Below are 23,591 nucleotides of genomic sequence, written 5' to 3'. Positions count from 1 at the left end.
ATGAAGTTAGCATGTCCTGACTTCAGTAAGATTCCCTGCAAAGTTAATAGATCTCCCTGTCGAGATCCGGACCCTTACGACCCTCCCGGCTTTCCGCAAAGCCACCAAGTTCTGGCTGCTCCAGCAGGCCGGGGGGCCTGTGAAACATCCAGCCCCGCGGAAATTGTGAATGTTGTGGTTTTGTTTTTAAAGTGTTTTCTTTGTCTAGTCTTCCCCCTTCCCTTGTCTATTGTGAGCCGCCCGGAGTCCTTCGGGAGTGGGCGGCATACAAGACAAATAAATACAAATACAAATCTAGAATTGTGCTGCTAATTGATGAATGCCTGAGCTTTCATCCATTGGCACCTTTCACAGGGCAACGCATATCTCTAGGCTTTGTCTATCTGTTGAGTTGTGTTTAAACCCATATTTTTCTCAGTCAGTTCAATTCTCATTTAATGGTGAAAAGAGTAAGGTTCTACATTTAGGCAAGAAAAACGAAATGCACATGTACAGTATAGGTGGTACCTTGCTCAATAGTAGTAACTGCGAGAGGGATCTTGGAGTCCTAGTGGACAACCATTTAAATATGAGCCAGCAGTGTGCAGCAGCTGCCAAAAAAGCCAACACAGTTCTAGGCTGCATAAACAGAGGGATGGAATCAAGATCACATGAACTGTTAATACCACTTTATAATGCCTTGGTAAGGCCACACTTGGAATACTGCATTCAGTTTTGGTCGCCACGATGTAGAAAAGATATGGAGACTCTAGAAAGAGTGCAGAGAAGAGCAACAAAGATGATTGGGGGACTGGAGACTAAAAAATATGAAGAACAGTTGCAGGAACTGGGTATGTCTAGTTTAATGAAAAGGAGGAGTATGGGAGACATGATAGCAGTCTTCCAATATCTCAGGGGTTGCCACAAAGAAGAGGGAGTCAAACTATTTTCCAAGGCACCTGAGTGGAAACGAATGAAGGAGAGAAGCAACTTAGAACTGAGGAGAAATTTCCTGACAGTTAGAACAGTTAATCAGTGGAACAACTTGCCTCCAGAAATTGTGAATGCCCAAACACATGAAGTCTTTAAGAAGATGTTGGATAGCCATTTGTCTGAAACGGTATGGGGTTTCCTACCTAGGCAGGGGGTTGGACTAGAAGGCCTCCAAGGTCCCTTCCAACTCTGCTATTGTATTGTATAGTTGCAAACCATGATGGCTCCCTTGGCATGCTATGCTTGATTAGCTCTCATCCTGAGTAGGTCTTTTCAATGCCTCTGCCTGTTATACAGACTTCTTTGGATGAGTATATTTTGCAAAGCTGCTACATAGCTTCATTCAGCAACCATCTAAATTCCCATGTGTGTGGATTTGGGGAACGGGCCAATTGCTATTTTACCTGTTCTCGCTTGTGAATTAGCATCCCTGGGAACATCAACATGTATAAGCTTTTCATCTGGCATACATAATATAAGCAGTCCTTGGCTTGCAACCGTTCATCTATTCAAACTTACATCATCACTGAAACAAGTGACAGAACCATTTTTCACACTTAATGAGCTATGGTGGCACAGTGCTTAGAGTGCAGTACTGCAGGCTACTTCTGCTGACTGCCGGCTGCCTGCGATTTGGCAGTTCGAATCCCACCAGGCTCAAGGTTGACTCGGCCTTCCATCCTTCCCGAGGTTGGTAAAACGAGGACCCAGATTGTTGGGGGCAATAGGCTGACTCTGTACGTGGCACGACATAACCGCGGTAGACTAAAGCGCACCGACAACACCGCGGTGCTAAAACCGCGATGTCAAAAGCGCGCCCCCAACAGCGTGCCCACAACAGCGCGCCGACAGAAGCGCCATTTAACTTAAGGTAAGGTTTAGGGTTAGGTTTTGGGTTAGGTTTACGGTTAGGTTTAGGGTAGGTTTAGCGTTAGGTTTAGGGTTAGGTTTAGGGTTATTTTTAGGGTTATGTTACAGTGCGCTTCTGTCAGCGCGCTGTTGTCGGTGCGCTGTTGTCGCGCGGTTTTGACGGTGCGGTTTTGTCACCGCGCTTTAGTCACACGCACTTTACTGCGGTTTTGTGGTGGAACCGACTCTGTAAACCGCTTAGAGAGGGCTGTAAAAGCACTGTGAAGCAGTATATAAGTTTAGGTGCTATTGCTATTGCAATCTGACTCTGCCCACTGCTAGGAGTTTGATCCTGACCAGCTCAAGGTTGACTCAGCCTTCCATCCTTCCCGAGGTTGGTAAAACGAGGACCCAGATTGTTGGGAGCCATAGGCTGACTCTGTAAACCGCTTAGAGAGGGCTGTAAAAGCACTGTGAAGCAGTATATAAGTTTAGGTGCTATTGCTATTGCAATCTGACTCTGCCCACTGCTAAGAGTTTGATCCCGACCAGCTCAAGGTTGACTCAGCCTTCCATCCTTCTGAGGTGGGTCAAGTGAGAACCCAGCTTTTGGGGGGCAATAGGCTGACTTTGTAACCACTTAGAGAGGGCTGTAAAGCACTGTGAAGTGGTATATAAATCTATGTCGAAAGTGGTATTCAGCCGGTTCTCTCTGGTTCTCTGGTTTGGGCGAACCATTAGTGGCGGCTGCAGGAGGCTCTGCCCACCCGGCCGACGTAATGCACGATCTTCTGCGCATGCGCAGAAGGTGGCATGTGCAAGCTAAGCGAGCGGGTTCACATTTGCGAACCAATAGGGAAGATAAGTAAATCCCACCACTGGTCTATAAGTCTAAGTGCTATTGCTATTAATGACCACTACAACATGCCCGTGGTCATGTGATCAAAATTCCTGGCCACTGACACATATTTATGACGGTTGCAGCGTCCCGGGGAGTGGGGGGGGTCACGTGAATCCCCTTTTAAGAGCTTCTGACAAGCAAAGTCAACGGGGAAGCCAAATTCACTCAACAACCCTGTCACTAACAACTGCAGCGATCCACTTAACAACTGGGGCAAGAAAGGTCGTAAAACAGGGCAAAATTCACTTAAACGTCTCGCCTAGCAACAGCAATTTTTGAGGGGGTCAACTGTGGTCGTAAATCAAGGACTACCTATGTGCTCATCCTATAAAGGAGGGTATTGGGGTTTCCACATATGAAACTGGGCCTGCTTTTGAACTAGTTAGCCATTGTAACTAAACTTATTTTAATGGAAAACATGCATAATGAAAAATATGGCTTCCCCCCCCCCCCCATTTGCAACCTAGGAAACAGACGTTAGGAAAGCAATAGTGGCTAGTTTCTTTTCTTCTTTTATCAATGAGCTGCCTACTAATCTTGGATATTTTGGGTCTTGGAAGCCTCCTGATCCCATGTGCCTATCCAGATGGGCCCTGATTTAAAAATACCCTTCCGAGAAAGGCATTCATTCAAGACATGCTATGTTCCCCCCCCCCCACGTCATGTGCTCCCGAAACTCATCTCCGAGGTTGAGAAATGGATTTTTAAAAACTCTACATGACCTCTGACTCATTGCTAGACCAAGGGAAACAATTAGATCGTTTCTACAATCCGGGTTTAATGCGCAGATGAATATCTGCAAATATTTTCAGCCCAAACCAGTTGGTGGTTGATTATAAAGGGGGAACGGAATGGGGACGGTGTTTATGATTGGGATGGGAGGAAACCTGTCGAGCAGGACCATCGTCACTAAACCTGTGATGCAGGTCATCTTGTCCCAGGCTTTCTTACGGATGCTGCTTTATTTATGTGTTTACCATATTTTTCAGAGTATAAGACACACCTTTTTCCCTCAAAAAAGAGGCTGAAAATCTGGGTGCGTCTTATACACTGCATACAGCAATTTTTGCCTCCTAAAACCCCACCCTCTTCACCAAAATGGCCATGCGTCGCTTTTACGAGGCTTTCAGAGTGCTCCTGAAGGCTGGGGAGGGCAGAAATGAGCAAAAAATGACCCATTCTTTGCCCAATTTCCCCTCCCACCAGCCCGCAGGAGCACTCTATAAGCCTCCTAAAGGATATCCATGACCTTTTTTGGGGACAAAAAACGGGCCCATTTTCGTGAAAAACGGGCCGTTTTTGGGATGTTTGCAGAGTGCAAAAAGTTTTTTTTTTTTAATTTGCCTCTTCAAAACCTTGGTGTGTTTTATACTCCGGTGCGTCTTATACTCTGAAAAATACGGTATTTTATTTCATCAAACATGAATTAGATAACAGATATAAGTATAGACATGATTATGAGCATACGAAATGAATATAAATACAAGGGAATATTAGGAAAGGGACAGTAGACACACTGGTGCGCTTATGCACGCCCCTTACAAACCTCTTAGGAAAGGGGTGAGTTTGACAGTAGACAGTTTAAGGTTAAAGTTTTGGGGGTTCGGGGAAGAAACCACAGAGTCAGGTAGTGCATTCCAGGTGTTGACCACTCTGTTGCTGAAGACGCATTTTCTGCAATCGAGTTTGGAGAGGTTTACCTTAAGTTTGTATCTATTGTATGCTCGTGTATTATTGTGGTTGAAGATGAAGTAGTCATTGACAGGTAGGACGTTGTAGCAGATAATTTTATGCACTACGCTTCGGTCGGATCGAAGGCTGTCCGGCCCGTGACATCTGCCCCGCAAAGGTGCTTTTTCAAGAGGCAACTGGACTTTGAAGACGTTTAGCTTCTCATCTGAGAAGCTTCTTCAGCTCTGACTGGGTGGTGGGGAATGGAAGGATTGATGAGCCTGTGTTGTCTGCACCCCCAACAGCCTGTCCCTATGTTCAGTGGTGAAGGGACACAGGGCAGAAAACATCCTGCAGAAAGCACAAGTCCACAACGCAGACCTTTCAATAGTTCCCAAGAAGGCTCCACGCCCCTTTGCACTGCTCAGGTGACCCTGACGGCACAGATAGACCTCCAAGTGGCCTCGACGACTCTATAAAAAGGATGCAAATGACCAGCTGTCTGCGAGGAATGTAAATCCTTCCATTCCCCACAACCCTGTAAGAGCTGAAAAAGCTTCTTGGATGAGAAATAAAACATTCTTCAAAGAGAAAAAGAACAGTTGCCTTTTGGAAAAAGCCCCTTTGGGATAACCGTGACCTGGATGGCTGAGAATCCCCATAGATGTTTAGCTGCAGGGAGCTTTATAGGCATCAGATCTTACCTCTTGCCAGCTTTAATCCCAGTTTTGCTGGGCCATCTCCCCACAGATTTTTCAAGACCTTTTGTCCTCAAGGCCTCCTCAACCCTGGCTCCTCTCTAGCCTGAAGCCTGAATCCTCTTAGGCTAGGGGTGTCAAACACAAGGCCTGTGTCTGATGTGGTCAATTGTGGCTCACAGATAGGAAGGAGAGGAGAAAGGAGAGGAATAGGAGAAAGGGAAAGGCAGAGGAAGAATGGGAGGGAATGTAAGAGTAGGAAAGAGGGGAGGAATGGGAAGAAGAGGGGAAGGGTAAAGGGGAGGAAGGGGAAGGAGAGAAGGGAAAGGAGAGGAGGAAGGAAGGAAGGAGAGAAGAAAGAGAAGAAAGGGGGGTAGGAAGGAGGGAGGGAAGCAAGGAGGGAAGGAAGGAGAGAAGGAGAGAAGAAAGGAGGGAAGGAAGGAGAGAAGAAAGGAGGGAAGGAAGGAGGGAATGTAGGAGAGAAGGAAGGGGGGAAGGAAGGAGGAAAGGAAGGGGGAAAGGAAGGAGAGAAGGAGAAAAGAAAGGAGGGAAGGAAGGAGGGAAGGAGGGAAGGGGAAGGAGGGAGGGAAGGAAGGGGAGTAGGAGAGAAGAAACGAGGGAAGGAAAGAGGGAGGGAGGGAAGAAGAAGTAGGACCATTGTAAGATAAGATGGATCTATGGGATGTTAAAAAAGCAATCTTCAAGTATATTGTCAACAGTAGGGAAAAATTGTTATAAATACATATTATTAATAACAGTTATGAGATCATATAATTGTGAATGTATATATGAAATTGATAAAATTAAAATAATTTTTTAAAAAAATTGTGGCTCACAGGACCCATCCTGGAAAATGGAAGGGGCCGGCCCCATGTTGCTTTGTCCCAGTCTACCCAATGTGAAGAGGAAACATCCCAGCAGTTTGGGGAATGGCGTGAAGCTGGCCACGACCATACAGTTGGCCATGCCTACACAGTCAGCCACGGTCAGTGAGTGGCACCAAGCTGACCACAACCACACAGTTGGCCATACCCACCTGCGCCCCCTCCCAAGGTCAACCACAGCCCTCAATGAAATTGAGTTTGACACCTCTGCCATAGGCCGTCACTTCCCTAACCCTTAGCATAGGGTCTTCTTATCTTCCCATCCTGCAACACTCCTGGTTGTTCAGAGCACTTCTATTCATCATATAGGTGGCATTTCCTTTGGGGAACCCTCTAAGTGGCTGTTTCTCCTTCGTATTTCTTTCAACTGACCAGCTTGCCTGCTTTCCCCCCAACCTTCTCCCCTTAGCTTGATCACCTACAACTCCCTGGAACTGATTGGGGATGACGCTTTTGTGGGACTGACACACCTGGAATATCTGTAAGTACGCAACAGTGGGGCGGGGTGGGTGGGAAAATAGTAGCGAATACATCAGTGGGGACCGAGATGGGTTGATGTCAAGGATCTCGATCAAGGACAGGATAGCACCACCCCTTCCCGTGTTATGGGACAGTGACCCTCATTTCTTACCTCCACCAAGGGCTTTGGTGAGGGTGGATGGAGCCGCAGTCTATCAACATCTGGACTGCTGTGTACAGGCGAAACTCGAAAAATTTGAATATCGTGCAAAAGTTCTTTTATTTCAGTAATGCAACTTAAAAGGTGAAACTAATATATGAGATAAGGCTCATTATATGCACAGCAAGATAGTTCAAGCCGTGATTTGTCATAATTGTGATGATTATGGCTTACAGCTAATGAAAACCCCAAATCCACCATCTCAGAAAATTAGAATATTGTGAAAAGGTGCAATATTCTAGGCTCAAAGTGTCCCACTCTAATCAGCTAATTAAGCCATAACACCTGCAAAGGGTTCCTGAGCCTTTAAATGGTCTCTCAGTCTGGTTCAGTAGGAATCACAATCGTGGGAAAGACTGCTGACCTGACAATTGTGCAGAAAACCATCATTGACACCCTCCATAAGGAGGGAAAGCCTCAAAAGGTCATTGCAAAAGAAGTTGGATGTTCCCAAAGTGCTGTATCAAAGCACATCAATAGAAAGTTATGTGGAAGGGAAAAGTGTGGAAGAAAAAGGTGCACAAGCAGCAGGGATGAGGATTGTCAGGAAAAGGCCATTCAAAAGTGTTGGGGACTTTCACAAGGAGTGGACTGAGGCTGGACTCAGTGCATCAAGAGCCACCACACAGAGACGGATTCTGGACATGAGCTTCAAATGTCGTATTCCTCTTGTCAAGTCGCTCCTGAACAACAAACGACGTCAGAAGGGTCTTACCTGAGCTAAAGAAAAACAGACCTGGTATGTTGCTCAGTGGTCCAAAGTCCTCTTTTCTGAGGACAGCAACTTTTGCATCTCATTTGGAAACCAAGGACCCAGAGTATGGAGGAAGAATGGAGAGGCACACACTGCAAGATGCTTGAAGTCCAGTGTGAAGTTTCCACAGTCTGTGTTGATTTGGGGAGCCATGTCATCTGCTGGTGTTGGTCCACTGTGCTTCATTAAGTCCAGGGTCAACGCAGCTGTCTACCAGGAGATTTTGGAGCACTTCATGCTTCCTTCCGCAGATGAGCTTTATGGGGATCCTGAGTTCATTTTCCAGCAAGACTTGGCACCTGCCCACACTGCCAAAACCTGGTTCAATGACTGTGGGATTACTGTGCTTGATTGGCCAGCAAACTCGCCTGACCTGAACCCCACAGAGAATCTATGGGGCATTGCCAAGAGAAAGATGAGTGACAAGAGACCGAACAATGCAGAAGAGCTGAAGGCCGCTATTGAAGCATCCTGGTCTTCCATAACACCTCAGCAGTGCCACAGGCTGATAGCTTCCATGCCACACCGTATTAAGGCAGTAATTGCTGCAAAAGGGGCCCAAACCAAGTACTGAGTACATATGCATGCTTATACTTTTCAGAGGTCCGATATTGTTCTATGTACAATCCTTGTTTTATTGATTGCATGTAATATTCTAATTTTCTGAGATTGTGGATTTGGGGTTTTCATGAGCTGTAAGCCATAATCATCACAATTATGACAAATCACGGCTTGTACTATCTTGCTTTGCTTTATTTGATGTAATGAGTCTTATCTCATATATTAGTTTCGCCTTTTAAGTTGCATTACTGAAATAAATGAACTTTTGCACGATATTCAAATTTTTCGACTTTCACCTGTATTGCAGAGAAGAGGCAGGGACTGTAGCTCATGAAGAGAGGGGCTTGTAAGGTTTAAGAGATTGAGTTGTAGCTATGGGACTGTGTTGGGAGGGGCTGTCACAGAGAAGAGGGGATTGACTTATTCTCCAAAGCACTTGAGAAGTAATGTGTGAAAGCTTGTTAAAGAGAGATCCAACCTAGAAGTATGAAGAAATTTTCTGACAGTGAGAACAATTAATCAGTGGACCCCCTTGGTTCCCAGGATTGTGGTTCCAGGTTTTCAAAAATAGACAGGGCAGCCTTTTGATCAGGATGGTGTAAACTCACCTGTCCTGAGCAGCAGTTGGATCAGAAGACCTCTGTGGTCCCTTCCAGTCAATGATTCTATGTTCTATGAACTGTCTTAAGTCCGAAAGGAATCAAAAAATGGAATATATCTACAGTAAAATGTGCAGTCAGCTTTATTTTCCTTTATTCATGAAACTTCATTCCAACATCCAGACGGTTGTATGTGGCTGGTCCAGTGGTGGGTTTCAAAAAATGTTCGAACCTACTCTGTGGGTGTGGCCTCCTTTGTGGGAGTGGCTTGCTGCCCATGTGACTGGATGGGAGTGGCTTGCCGCCCATGTGACCAGCTATGAAGATGCCAACGACACTTGTCAGAACCACCTTAAATTACCTCACACACAGCACTGGCATGCATAAGAATATGATGTACACTTGTTTTTTAAAAGGCATCTTTGGTTTGCGTTACAACAACTTCAACATACGCGATGTTCTGATTGCACCACAAACGCAGTAGTCATCCTTACCTTTCACAGAGGCACTGAGTTTTATAAATATGAGCATGATAGTGTAGAATAATCATATCCAAGGACCAGTGGTGGGTTTCAAAACATTTTGGAACCTCTTCTGTAGGTGTGGCCTGCTTTCCGGGTCCACTGGTGGAACCTCTTCTAACCGGTTCGGTAGATTTGACGAACCGGTTCTACTGAATAGGTGCGAACTGGTAGGAACCCACCTCTGGGCTGGTCCCAGATTTAGAGCCCATTTGCCTTTTTGTTTTGCATGTTTATTTGTCAAATTATGGTGCTGCCTTTCTCCCAGAAGCAAAAGGCAGTGTGTAGCAGAGGTTCTCCCCCTCCTGGTTTTCTCCTCGCAGGAACAGCCCTGAGAGGCAGGCTGAGCTGAGAAAGCTTGACTGGCCCAAATCCCCCCATGATCTGAGGGTTGACATTAGCCCATCCTTCGTCCAACGTCTTAATCCCTGCCCCGTCCTTTTTTTTCCTCCTTTCTTGAGACTTACGAGGACTTCTCTTCCAGGTTCATTGAACAAAACAGACTAGAAGCCATCTCCAAGAATGCCTTCAGAGGCCTGAAGACTCTTCTTCATCTGTGAGTACTTTGTGGGACATCTTCCTGGTTCCTCTTTGGACTTCTGGAGGTTCTGGCAAACTTTACTTACTGTTTATTAGATTTTATATCCAGATTTTATTTTAGGCAAACTTAAAGTGACATATATGCTTTGAGGATTTCACTAGTAACTTAGCCTAAGATGGCAATAATTTTGCTTGGTTTAGATTCCTTAACTATCCCAAAGTCTCCTTTATTTTTGGTTCCTGGTGCTGTTCCAAGTTATTTGCTTGCAAACCTTTCATTTCCCAACAAGGTAACATTATCAGCACCAATGAGGTTACCTGGTTAGGTAATGAAACTTCTGCAAGCTCAGAGAGACTCCGCATTTCAGCCCTGAACCACAAATATTCTCTTCCATTGGGACTGTTTTATTGCCATCATGCAAGACACATGATGTTCCCAAACTTGCCAACTTGCTTTAAGAAGGATATTTTTTGGAAAGGAGGATTAGAAAATTTTGGCATTAAATATTATGGATGTTTAGCTAGAACAGGATATGAGGATTTAATGTTAATGGAGGATTTTATAAATTAGTAAATGAAATGCCAGTATGTGGTTATGTATTAAATCATGGTATATTTTATGATGAAGGACGTTTAAATAATCATAGTCAAATAAAAGTGGAGGTATGATGATGGTAATATAATAAATATCCGAGTTAAGATATTAGAATTAATATGAATTATATTTGATGACGGTGGAAGAGATGAATGAAAGCCTTTTTGTAACCAACTGATACACTTTCTACAGTATGTAAAGAAGGAGGATTTGTATGTTTGTTTTGATATATATATATATATATATATATATGTATGTATGTATGTATGTATGTATGTATGTATGTATGTATGTATGTTATGTTTGTGCTGATAAATAAATAAAGGGAGACTAGTATAGATCTATTTCAAGCTATTTAGCTCTCATCAGCTAGCCATGCCCTTGCTGGGAATCGAACCTGTGCTCTATCGCCTCTTAGGCAGATGTGTTAACCATTGAGCTACAGAGCTCGACTCCGTATATGTTTTTCAAAAAGAACGATATCTTTTCCCTTTCCATTTTTCACAGGAATTTAGCCAACAACAACTTGCAGACCTTACCAAGGCACCTCTTCCGAGGCCTGGATTCACTGACTTCAGTGTAAGTTGTGTGGGTCCAGGAGAAAGAAAGAAGGGTATGGTTTTGGATAGAAAAGGTTGTTACTCAGCCTAACGTGAGGTCTACCAAAGGGCACAAGGTCTTTTGCCTTCCTGCATGGCATCGGACCTGGGTACCTGAGAGACCGCCTCCTGCCAATTACCTCCCAAAGACCGATTCGATCACACAGGCTCGGCCTTCTCCGGGTTCCATCTGCCAGCCAATGTCGGCTGGCGACTCCCCGGGGAAGAGCCTTCTCTGCTGCTGCTCCGGCCCTCTGGAACGAGCTCCCCGTGGAGATCCGGACTCTTACCCACCCTCCCGGCCTTCCGTAAAGCTACTAAGTCCTGGCTGTTCCGGCAGGCTGGGGGCTGTTGAAATATCCAGCCCCGCCTCATCTGTGACTGTTGTGCTTTTTAATATTGTTTGTTTTGTCTTATTTATCCCCTCCCCCGTTTCATTGTGAGCCGCCCGGAGTCCTTCAGGAGTGGAGGGAAATACAAAACCAATAAATGAAACGAAACGAAACTTCCCAATCAAAAACAGTTGATGGCCAAAGGATTGAATGGAAGTTCCCAAAGTGTAGTTTTAGTAGGTTTTCATACTGTTAATTTAACAAAAGATTTTTTCACAAAGGAAATAGAAGCCCGCTCGCAATTTTACTATCAGAGTTTGATTGGCCGGCTTGTAGATTCCACAAGATTGCCTATGGTTTGAGGGCTATGCCTAGGGGGCTGGAAGCGAAAACATACAAAGAATGGTTACAGAAATTGGGTATGTCTAGTCTAACAAGAAGGACCAGGGGAGACATGATAGCAGTTTGAGGGGCTGCTACAAAGAAGAGGGAGTCCAACTAGTTTCCAAAAAAAGCAAGACAGGAAACAATGGATGGAAACAAACCAAGGAGAGAAGCAACCTAGAATTAAGGAGACATTTCCCAACAGTGAGAGCAATCAATCAGTGGAACAGGTTGCATTCAGATGTTGTGAATGCTCCAACACTGGATGTTTTTAAGAAGAGATTGGATAACCATTTGACTAGAAGACCTCCGAGGTCCATTCCAACTCCCTTTCCAACTCTATTATTCTTTTTTTTATTAATTTTTATTTTAAACATATAAGCACATCAACAAACACATGAGTTAAAAACAACATAGGAACAATAAGTTCCATCGTATATCATACAGCAGTTCCGAATTGGTTTCTTTGCAGTTAATGTTTTCCCTTCTATACATTTCTATCTTGCGTTCATAATCTCCTCTATTATTCTATGATGTATGTTTTTTTCCTGGTTTTGGCTTGGAGGAAGAACAGAAGGGTGTGAATTATAGCAAGAGAGAGCTGGGCTGGCAAAAGAATTAACCATCCTCAGCTCCAAGTGCTTGAAGCATGGGAAGGCATACCCCACCCCAACCCCAGAAGACACGAAGTTGGCCTCGGGTGAAGGTTTTGCTGCCATCTGCCCTCCTATTGATCACCCACCAACTTCTTTCTCAACAGGGACCTGCGGGGAAATGCTTTCCACTGCGACTGTAAGCTGAAATGGCTGGTGGAATGGCTCAGCCACACCAGCGCCTTGGTGGAGCCCATCGAGTGCCACTCGCCGGCTGAGCTGAACCACACAAGTCTCAGCGAACTGAGGCCTGGAGGGTTCAATTGCATCACCACTGGTAGGTCATCCTTTGTGCTTTGGGTTCCCTCCAGCGAGGAAGGACTGCCAACCCTACCCTGAGTCAAAGACAGAGAGCAGCCTCAATCAGCAAGTATTACTACGGTATCCTGGAAGGGTCAGCCAAATGGGTTAGCTCTTTCCTTTGTCTCTCCATAATGGGGGAGAAGAATGGTCTTTGTTGGCTATTTTTTGCTCATAAGTGGCCCTTCTGACTATTCGGCATTTTCTGTCTTTGAGTATCAAAAAAGACCTTTATTTATTTTGACTTGTAGGGAAAAGGTTCTATCTGCAGCAGTGGTGGGATTCAGCCAGTTCGCACCTATTTGGGAGGACCGGTTCTTAACTTTCTAAGAGGTTCAGAGAACTGGTTGTTGGAAGAAATCTTCTGTTTTTTCCCACTTTACAGGGCTAATCCTGTAAGGAAGGCAGGAAGGAAACATGCTGGTGCCCACACGACCTGAAGCTTCTTGGAAAATATTGTTGGAAATAGCTCTCCCTTCTTGGTGTATCCATAGTCCTCCAAATTATAATTCAAGATGACTCTTGCTTGGAGTTGATATTATGCCTAAAGCCTAGCTGGACAATCTGCCTGCTTTCAAGGGCCACGCTAGTCCCTGCCATGGAGGCCACAGTTCATTGGTGGGATTCAGCCAGTTCGCACCTATTCGGGAGAACCGGTTGGTAACTTTCTAAGCAGTTTGGAGAACCGGTTGTTGGAAGAAATCGCCTTTTGTTTTCCCCCACTTTAGAGGGCTAATCCTGTAAGGAAGGCAGGAAGGAAACATTCTGGTATTGTTTCTAGCCTAATCTTTATTGCCCTGCTTACAGAAACTGCCTCTCCGGTTAACCCTTATTACATTGTAACAGCCAAGGCAAAGCCCCCATCGACCTGAGTGATGTTGAGTTGGCCACGCCCACACAGTCACATGACCACTAAGCCCCACCTACCCACCTGGTCATTAGGACAGAGAACCGGTTGTTAAATTATTTGAATCCCACCACTGATCTGCAGGCTTGATTCAAGCAGCCAATTCCCAAAAGGGAATTTGTAGCTATGAAAATGGAAGAAGTTTGAATGAATCTCAGATGAGACAAACAGAAAGGGTACAGGGATCCTTGGTGCTCTCTGAGCTTGCTTGTTTTCTTTCAGACGTTTCATTACCCAAACTAGGTAACGTCATCAGTGCCAGTAAGGAGTGGGATTTGCTGTCAGTTTATATTCTGGTGGCTTGCCCTGTTGATGTTGGTGGGGGTGGTTTTAGAGATTCTTTGGTTGGACTGTTTACCGTTGGCTCTTTGGCAATTTCTTAATTGGGGTATTTGTTTACTTGATTGATGGTCTGACGTGAATCTTGGAGTTCATCTGTGCTGGTTTTGGTGCTGATTGCTGGTGGAGAGGGTGCTTAAGAAAATACCAATTCTCCTTTATTAGAAAGTGTCCAGATTTGTCAAATGAAAGTGGTTCGTGATGTGTGGATACTTACGAAGCTTCTATCTCTTTTAGGAAATGTAGTAATTCTAATCTAAATCAGTGGCATCCTTCAGATGTGTTGGAAAAACCTCGGAATTCTGGGAGTTGAAGTCCCATACAAGCACATCTTGTGGCCAACAGAAAGGGGAAATTTGATGTAGGCAGAGATTGTGTTCTGATACCCCTTATCCCACACCAACACACACTCCGAGCCAAAGATAAGTTACGGCATTTAATTAACAGACAGACAGGTACTTGGCAGCAAACCGGCACAGACAAGCTTGGGCAGCAATCCAACATAGATAAGTCCGGAGTCCTTCGGGATTGGGCGGCCTATAAATTAAATAAATAAATAAATAAATAAGGCTTGGCAGCAATCCAACCTGCCAAGCTCACAAAAATGTTCTCCAACATTTGTTCCTGTGTTGACTTCTGCAAGAAGGGCGTGTGCACAAGCAGTCTTTTTATAGTCTGGAGAGGAGCCTAATGACCACCAGCTGAGTGCAATTATCTCCTGTAACTGCGCAACTGTTCCTGACGCCTAGTAGCTCTTCGGTGCCGGGCATCCAGGAACAACTCACTGCTGGCATCCGGCACACTCTCCCTTGTCTCCTCCCCACTGGTCCAATGCTCAGGTGCCTCCTGGTGGCCAACCAGCCTCTCTGCGCCCTGCTCAGAGTCAGAACCCTGTCCAGGGTCCTCCACATCCTCCAGAGCCAACTCAGAGGGCCCCTCGCTATCGGAGTCTGGTGGCAGCTCCAACGGCTCCTGCTGGGTCACAACAGATTGGCTTGGCTTTGTAGTGTCTTTTTCCCAGACTTCTTTTCATTATATTTCCCAAACTGGATGATCCTGCTGAAGTCAGTGTTGGCTTATATTCACAAGGTGCCTACTTTAATTTAAATAACTTTGGGTTCTTTTGAATGACAGGCTGAGCAGCGGCTCTTAGGAAGTGTGTTCTTGCCCATTGGTCTGATGTCATGTGTTGCCTTGATGGTCCTTATCCTCAGAATCTTCTGGAGAGGACTTATTATCCCAGGAGGAGAGGCTGGGAGAGGACTCTGCAAGGACTATTCATCACAATGATGATTATATACAACATTTATTTCTGGCGGTCTTATTTCCTTGAATGCTGGGTGCTGTAGGTTGGTGGCGGACCGTAGCTTAATTGCTTTCATGACCTGTTAGTGAGCATCTCATAGACATTTGGTTGCCACTGTTGGAAGCAATATTCTGGATACTTGGCTCTTTTGTTAGTCTGAAAGCTGAATTTGACTTTTGGGAAGCATGCTGGGGGATGCAATTCCAAGAATTGGGAAGAGCCAGGAAGAAACCTAAATTTGGCTCCTTGTTGCATTCAAAACAAGCCATTCAGTAGCAACGTCAGGCCAGGCGTGAAGACACAGTTAAATTTTGCAAGGTGATGATGCAAGAAACTCAGGCTTGCAAATACTTCTCCCTTGCTCTGGGTTGACCCAGCAGGATTCATCATTGTGGATCAGCCATAAGGGACAGCAAAATGAAACCATGATGAGCAAATCAAAGATGTTGTGCATGGAACCTTTAAACCCAGCATCGGCCCTTGCTTAAATGCATCTATTAATTAATTGCATTCCAGGCTGCCAAGTGAGTTTCCCTTTCTGAATAGTTGAAGGGCCACCAGAGTCGCGAGATTCCACCCCTGATCGAATGCTAATTCCCACCTTCCTCTCCCCACAGAACTTGTCCTCTTTGACACGTTGCCAGAGCAGTCTCTTTCAATAGAAACATTCGTCTACCATGATGAAGAGAACTTGGTGATTGCACAGCCCTTTACTGGACGGTGCAACTTCCTGGAGTGGGACCACGTGAGTGGGAAATTTCGCAGCTATGCCACTATCAATGGTAAGGAACCCAGAAACACACAGCACAATCACTTTTCTCCTGCCAGCATTACTAGGTGGAAATATTGCTTTCATGCCAGGGTTCCAAATAGCATCCAAAAGTAACTCAGAATTCAAGGCAAAGTATTGTTCAAAGTTCCGATTTCTTAAAAGAGCCATGTTGGCACATCTGGGAAAACCCGAATCTGAAAGCTTCCGGGTTTTCCCTACCTAGTTGAAAGTTCAAGATCATGCCCCCACACACGACTCCGTCACATGGTCCAATCTCCCACTGCCATGCTGGTAGTTCCACCCATCCAGTTCCGGTCAGGTGCAGAGACAAAGGATGACCTTGATTTTCTGGAAAGAATTTTGTTTGTGCTACACAGTAGATAACTCCACACAAGCCCCCCTCCCATTTTCCCACAATAGAAAATGCATAGCAGTATAATAGAAGATGTGGCAGGCCAAAGATCCAAAAGAAAGCTGCAGGCCTGACACTTCATTGTTCAGAAACATACAATGGGTATCACTCAGCAGCACCAACCTACACCCCAGAGGTGGGTTCCTACCAATTTGCACCTATTCGGTAGAACCGGTTCGTCAAATCTACCAAACCGGTTAGAAGAGGTTCCACCAGTGGACCCGGAAAGCAGGCCACACCTACAGAAGAGGTTCCAAAAATTTTTGAAACCGACCACTCACACACACACACACACAGACAGACAGACAGCAGACTGACACAGAGAGAGAAAGAAAGAGAAAGAAAGGAAGAAATAAATAAATAAATAAGAAAGAAAAAGAGTGAGAGATGAAAGAAAAAAAGAAAAAAGAGACAGAGAGACAAAAGGAAGGAGAGAGAGAGAGAGACAGAGGGAAAACACATGGCTGGCAAGCCACTCCCACCAGGTCACATGGCTGGCAAGCCATTCCCACAAAGGAGGCCACACCCACAGAGTAGGTTCCAATTTTTTTTGAAACCCACCACTGCTACACCCCATAATGAATAAGTCGGAGCTGGAGGGTGGAGTTAAGCATGTCATCAGATTAGAATCCTTGCATTACTGCAATACTGCAACGTGCTCTACATGGGGCTGCCCTTGAGGAGCATCCGGCGACTTCAGCTAGTGCAGAACGCAGCCGCGCGAGTGATCGCGGGTGCACCCCGATTCACCCGCATTACACCTATCCTCCGCGAGCTGCGCTGGCTACCTGTCGATCTCCGGATGCGCTTCAAGGTGCTATTGATCACCCATAAAGCCCTACATGGCAGTGGATCTGGATACTTGAGAGACCGCCTTCTGCCAATTACCTCCCTACGACCTATAAGATCTCATAGGTTAGGCCTCCTCCGCATTCCATCGGCCAGCCAATGTCGGCTGGCAACCACAAGGAGGAGGGCCTTCTCAGCAGCGGCCCCGACCCTTTGGAACGAGCTCCCCGTAGAGATTCGTACCCTCTCCACCGTCCAGGCCTTCCGCACAGCCTTGAAGAACTGGCTCACCCGTCAGGCCTGGGGATAAGGACCATTACCCCGCCCGAATGTTGTATGCATGTTGCTTATTATTTTATTATGTGTTGTCGTCTTAGTGCTGTATTCCCCCCTCCCTGGTTTTCTGTGAGCCGCCCTGAGTCCCCTCGGGGAAAAGGGCGGCCTACAAATAAAATCAATTCAATTCAATTCAATTCAATTCCCACAGGCACTCCAAACCCAGCCCATCCTGAATTCTGTTGACCTTTATCTGACGCCAGTTTAGTGTTAAACTTTAGTTAACCGGGTTGTTGTGTATAGGCTTGAATAAATCTTCTATGCCAGGGGTCTCCAACCCCTGCTCCATGGACTGGAAGTGGTCTGCGGCATGCCAGCAATTGGTCCCTGCAAACAGATGAAGCCCCATCTGCGGGATGTAAACAGCATGCAAAAACGCTCTCCGTGGAACTGGTCCCCAATGCCCAAGAGGCTGAGGGCCACTGTTCTATGCTACACGCTGATTCTTTGCAGCTGTCAAGTACTGCCATTTCATAGCAAAATGGGAGGGGCCCATGTTGCCACTGAGATTTGGGCAGGGAAAAAATAACAGTACACTATTAGAAGGGCTTATCACACTTCGAAAACAAATAGATCGCTTCCTGAATTGTCTTGAATATGAGTAGGGTATCAAGAACCATTTACCATATTTTTCGGACACACCTTTCCCCCCCCCAAAAAAAGAAGGTGAAAATCTGGGTGCATCTTATACACTGAATATAGCACTTTTGCTATATTCCGCCTGCACACCCTTTGTAAAAATGGACGTGCAGAGGGTTTAGGAGGCTTGCAAAGTGCGCCTGGGAGCTGAGGAGGAGCAAAAAGAACAAAAAATGGGCCGTATTTGCTCATTTTTGCTGCCCCCAGCCCCAAGGAGCACTCTACAAGCCTCCTAAAGCCTCTCCATGCCCCCCCCTTTTTTTGCAAAACAAATGAGGCATGCAGAGGGTTTGGGAGGCCTGCAGAGTGCAAAAACTTTCTTTTAAAATTTACCTCTTCAAAATCTTGGTGCGTCTTATGTGCATCTTATAATCTGGAAAATACGGTACTTGGAGGACATGACATTCTTATCTGACCTTCTACATTCTTTGCTGCCTCCAAAGCATTGAGAGAAACAGTACAAATCCAGTCAATCAATCCCTAGAAGGGACCTTGAAGATCTTCTAGTCATCCGAATGGCAATGTCATAATTAAGACAACGTGACAGCAATTAAATAGATAACTGCAATGTAAGAAGACTTCCAGCATCACATTTGAGTGACTCCACCTTTCTCCTTCTCAGGTTCTTCCACCGTGGTCTGCAAGCCCTTGGTGATTGAGGGAGAACTCTTTGTAGTTGTCGCTCAGCTCTTTAGAGGGTCCCACATCTACAAGCGACACGAAGCTACAGGGCAGTTCCTGCACACCCAGGTCATCGAGAGCTCACGCATCCGCAAGCCCAACGACATCGAGGTCTTCCGAATGGAGGGAGACTGGTATTTCATCATGGCTGACAGTTCCAAGGCCGGCTCGACCACCTTGTACCGCTGGAACGGCCACGGCTTCTATTCCCACCAGTCCTTGCATTCTTGGTATCGTGACACGGATGCTGAATTCCTGGAGATTGCAGGCAAGCCGCACCTCATCTTGGCCAGCAGCTCTCAGCGCCCTGTCGTCTACCAGTGGAACAAGCAGCAGTTCGTGCGCCGCACGGACATTCCTGATATGGATGACGTCTACGCTGTCAAGCATTTCAAGGTCAAGGACGACGTGTACATTTGTTTGACGCGCTTCCTTGGAGATTCTAAGGTGAGATTGGAGGTTGGGGTGGTTAGTCGGCTCTGTACACTACCTGCTTCACTGGGGTCATGGATTTCACCCAGCCCCGATGTGGTTTATCTACAACCTCCAGGAATGTGGCTATTTGGCCTACCGCCGTGATGACGAACCTATGGCATGGGTGCCAGAGGTGGCACACAGAGCCCTCTCTGGGGGGAAACGCGCCGTTGCCAGCTACTCTTCTGGTTTCGGGTGCACATGGTTTCCAGCTGGACTCTGTGGGCACCAGAGCACAGAAAATGGCATGAAAACAGCTCCCAAAATGGCCAGAGAACCAGGCTGTTTTAGGGCCATTTTCAGACTGTTTTCAGACTATTTTTGGCCCCAAAATGGCCCGAAAACCAGCCTGAAAAATGACCCCCAAAATGGCCATAAAACAGGACACAGGCACCAGCCAGCTGGTCTCCAGTTTTCTGGCACTCTGGCGCACGCACATGCACAAGCGTTTTGGTTTGGGCACACGGTGCTGAAAAGGTTCGCCATCACTGGCCTAGCAGGTTGGGGGAATCCAACCATTGTGGCTTGTAGATCAGAGGTTATAAGTGACATGTGTGGGCCTTAGGATCTGGAGGCATTTTCAAGGTAAACTTGATGGAGCTTTGAACATAGTCTGTAGGCAGTGGTGGGATTCAAATAATTTAACAATTGGTTCTCTGCCCTAATGACCAGCAGAGTAGGTGGGGCTTGGTGGTCATGTGACTGGGTGGTCATGGCCAACTCAACATCACTCATGTTGATGGGCGCTTCGCCTTAGCTGTTACAATGTAATAAGGGTTAACCAGAGAGGCATTTTCTGTAAGCAGAGCAATAAAGATTAGGCTAGAAACAACACCAGAATGTTTCCTTCCTGCCTTCCTTATAGGATTAGCTCTGTAGAGTGGAAAAAAAACAAAATGCGATTTCTTCCAACAACCGGTTCTCCGAACTGCTTAGAAAGTTACCAACTGGTTCTGCCACCACTGCCACCACTGCCTGTAGGGGAATATATTTGTGCTTCGTGAAAACTTTTTTTATCTGCTGCCACTTAAAAACATGTCTCAGTGAGAAGCACAATTTATTCAAGTTGATGTCCTGAAAGCTGGGGAGATCTAGAAGTGACCTCCAGTTACATTGAATGACAGCTTTCTTAATTCTTACCCATCGTTAGGAAAGCCTCTGGAGTGGTGTGGTGGCCTAGAGGTGGAGGCCGTGAGTTCTATCCTAGGTAGAGGCAGATATTTCTCTCTCTGGCCACACTGAGAATATATACAGTGTATGCTGAACAAAACTCCACATTGCCAACAGGGAGTGCATCCAGCCAGTAAAACACTCAGCTAGCTCCATTGCCCAGACTCCACCCCACAAGGGATTATGGGGTTGTAAAATGGAGATAATGATGATGATTAGGAAAGCCTACAATAGTTGAAAAGACTTAACATATGGTACCAAATGCTCAGAACACCAATCCTGCCATCCCATCTTCTTGATGGAAGATCGTGAGTACAAGACTGGGCAGCCATCAATTGACCCATAAATCTGGATTCCTGCACTTACACAGCCTTACTCAAATGTGTATTTCTGTAGTGTTTGTAAAGGCAAAGCAGAACCTTATCTGATGAGCTTCTGATGAGAGTCCTTTTGGTGGCCATTATGTCACGCTACCATTTGTAGTGGAAGCACATAAGCAGACAAAGCAACGATAAATTGAACAAATGATAAATAGCACATACATACGTACATGATGGTCCAAAGAATAAGCTATCTGAAGTTAGTGTGACTGCTATTGTATACTTGTTTAGTTTTATCCTGGCAAGATGATGGATACAGGTGATTATTCTTCGTCCTTTCTCTTCAAGTTCAAAACAACTCTGTCCATTCAGAGACAAAGCTGAGTCAGGCACCTCCTTCCCATTGTCAGATCGGAGAGTTGGGTTATTTAACCCAATTTCACCTGTGCTGTCTTTGCCGTCTTTAGCCTATAAGGCCTCCAGTTAGAAATTCTGGGATTTTAATGAGTTCCTACATTAAGTACATTAAGGACGTGGTGGTTCAGTGGCTAAGATGCTGAGCTTGTCGATCAGAAAGGTCAGAACTTTGGCGGTTCGAATCCCTAGCACTGCATAACAGAGTGAGCTCTCGTTACTTGTCCCAGTTTCTGCCAACCTAGCAGTTTGAAAGCATGTAAAAATGCAAGTAGAAAAATAGGGATCACCTTTGGTGGGAAGGGAACAGCGTTCCGTGTGCCTTCAGCATTTAGTCATGCCAGCCAAATGACCACGGAGAAATCTTCGGACAGTGCTGGCTCTTTGGCTTTGAAACAGAGATGAGCACCGCCCCCTAGAGTCGGGAACAACTAGCACATAATATGCGAGGGGAACCTTTACCTTAAGTACATTAAATCTATGCCAATGGTTCTTGCTAGGTCTGATCCCTGGAGAAGAGAAAATGCCAAGGCACATGATTCAATCTTGGCTCAATCAAATCTAATTTATTGGAACAAGATAAATCGGTTTTTCTTTTCCAATGTGTCATCGGTTATGAATCAGGTAGATTGCTCACTGAGAAATAAACGAAATCCCTCCCCTCGGTTGATTCCCATTTTTTCCCATTGTCCTTGCATCTGGATTTAACGTTAGGTTCCTTCCCCCCCCCCCATAATAACACTCCCACCTTTCTAAGACTTGCTGCGGTTTTAGTAGCAGCTCTGGGCTTGCACACCTGTACACCCTTTGACTGAAACCATCTCCCAGAAATTGCATGTGAGTCCTGTTCTCCTCTCCACAGGTGATGCACTGGGACGGCTCCATGTTTCGAGATGTCCAGCAGATGCCTTCCCGCGGCTCCATGGTCTTCCAACCGCTGAGCATCTCCGGATATCGCTACGCCTTCCTTGGTAATGACTACTCCTTCAGCAAAGTCTACCGCTATGACCCCATCACTGGCCTCTTCCAGCACTTCCAGGAGCTCAACACCCAGGCCCCGCGCTCCTTTGCCCACCTCAACGTTGACAAGCAAGACTTCCTGATTGCCTCCAGCTTCAAGGGCAAGACACACATTTACCGCCACCTCATCATTGACCTGAGTGCCTGAGCCCAGCGACAGTGGGGCTGGTGGGGGAGGGCATTGATCGCAGGTAGGAGGCAGCTACCGCAGGGAGAAGCAGCCTAGGAGAAGACCGCTGGCTCCCGGGAAGTGCAGTACCAGAGGCATCCACTAGGGGGACACCAGATGCTGTTGAGGATGCACTTCTCCAATGGCCGGAGATAACAGCTGGCCAGCAGGTGGGAGCTGGGCGACTTAAGAGCCATAATCAATCACTAGCAAATGCAACCGGAGTGGGAGCAGAAGCCAGCAGGTTTTTTGTTTCCTTCCGACCTGCCAAATGATGATAAACTGAGGCTGCCGTTGCCGGAAAGGGCAGTTTTACAGTGGGGTTAAGCCAGAAAACCCCTCACCAACAAGACACTTGGCTTTATAGGGAGGTGAATCCTCTCCAGAATTCTCTCTGAATTTCCATTCTTCCTTCTCCCCCTCCCCACCCTAACAAGGATGAGGTTGATTCGGTTGGATTTTCTTCTTCCCTTTTTAATGGATTCCTGGAAACATTTTTTCCCCACTTTTGCTTATTTTGCCTGCTTGCTTGTACGGCTCTGTTTTCTTTTGAAAACATTTCTTTTTTTTAAAAAAAATTGTGCAATCCTGCATCAGATAACTGTAACCTATGCGTGCCTGCTCAAAACACCAACGTACGGCTGAATTCACACAATGCGGACAGAGCCATGTAGAAGGGAATTGATCGGCTGGGATTCAGGGTTTTTTTGATGGGGGAGATCTTAATCTAGTGTGGAAACCAGGCCACGGTGTTAAGTTATCATATGAGGGGTTTTTTGGGGGGGTGGGGGAGGGTTGGCTATCCCAAATCATGGGCCCAAAACGTTGTGTGAACTCAGCCAAAGAATCTTGGAACCCCTTTAAATGTCTTATGATATAAGCTTTGTATGTTATACTTGAGCTGCGGCGGCGCAGTGGCTAGAGTGCAGTACTGCAGGCTACTTCTGCCGATTGCCGGCTGCCTGCAGTTTGGCAGTTCGAATCTCACCAGGCTCCAGGTTGACTCAGCCTTCCATCCTTCCGAGGTGGGTAAAATGAGGACTCAGATTGTTGGGGGCAATAGGCTGACTCTGTAAACCGCTTAGAGAGGGCTGTAAAGCACTCTAAAGCGGTATATGTCTAAGTGCTGTTGCTACGTCCCTAGGAATAAGTCCCGTTGATCTCAACTGGGATTAGCAGCCCAGGCTGTTAACTGGTCTGCCTCCCACTCTGTCCGACTAGAAGCCTGTCTCAACCTTTCACTGAGATAGGCTGCATTTTCTGGTGAACATTTTAATGCGTTCAGCAGATGTTTTTCCCAAAGCAGATCTACATCAAGTAATGTTACAGTCATCTGCTGGTTGCACCCAGT

The 23,591-nt window shown here is 46.0% G+C and overlaps 1 protein-coding gene across 2 annotated transcripts in view; it reads left to right on the top strand.

Annotated features, from left to right (window-relative positions):
• The window catches only part of LOC116515442 (leucine-rich glioma-inactivated protein 1-like), a 31,509-nt gene extending 8,287 nt beyond the window's left edge, over nt 1–23,222 (top strand). For both annotated transcript variants that reach the window (XM_032227486.1, XM_032227485.1), the window contains exons 3-9: nt 6,385–6,456; nt 9,574–9,645; nt 10,732–10,803; nt 12,300–12,469; nt 15,662–15,826; nt 18,615–19,120; nt 21,914–23,222. In XM_032227486.1, coding sequence (XP_032083377.1) covers nt 6,385–6,456; nt 9,574–9,645; nt 10,732–10,803; nt 12,300–12,469; nt 15,662–15,826; nt 18,615–19,120; nt 21,914–22,219 — 1,363 coding nt within the window. In that variant the 3' untranslated portion in view covers nt 22,220–23,222. The remainder of the gene's footprint in view (nt 1–6,384; nt 6,457–9,573; nt 9,646–10,731; nt 10,804–12,299; nt 12,470–15,661; nt 15,827–18,614; nt 19,121–21,913) is intronic.
• Nucleotides 23,223–23,591: the final 369 nt, after the last annotated feature.

Source organism: Thamnophis elegans, chromosome 12 (assembly GCF_009769535.1).
Source record: "Thamnophis elegans isolate rThaEle1 chromosome 12, rThaEle1.pri, whole genome shotgun sequence".
NCBI lineage: Eukaryota > Metazoa > Chordata > Lepidosauria > Squamata > Colubridae > Thamnophis > Thamnophis elegans.
Note: the sequence above shows the minus strand (reverse complement) of the source record. Positions and strands in the feature narration are given on the sequence as shown.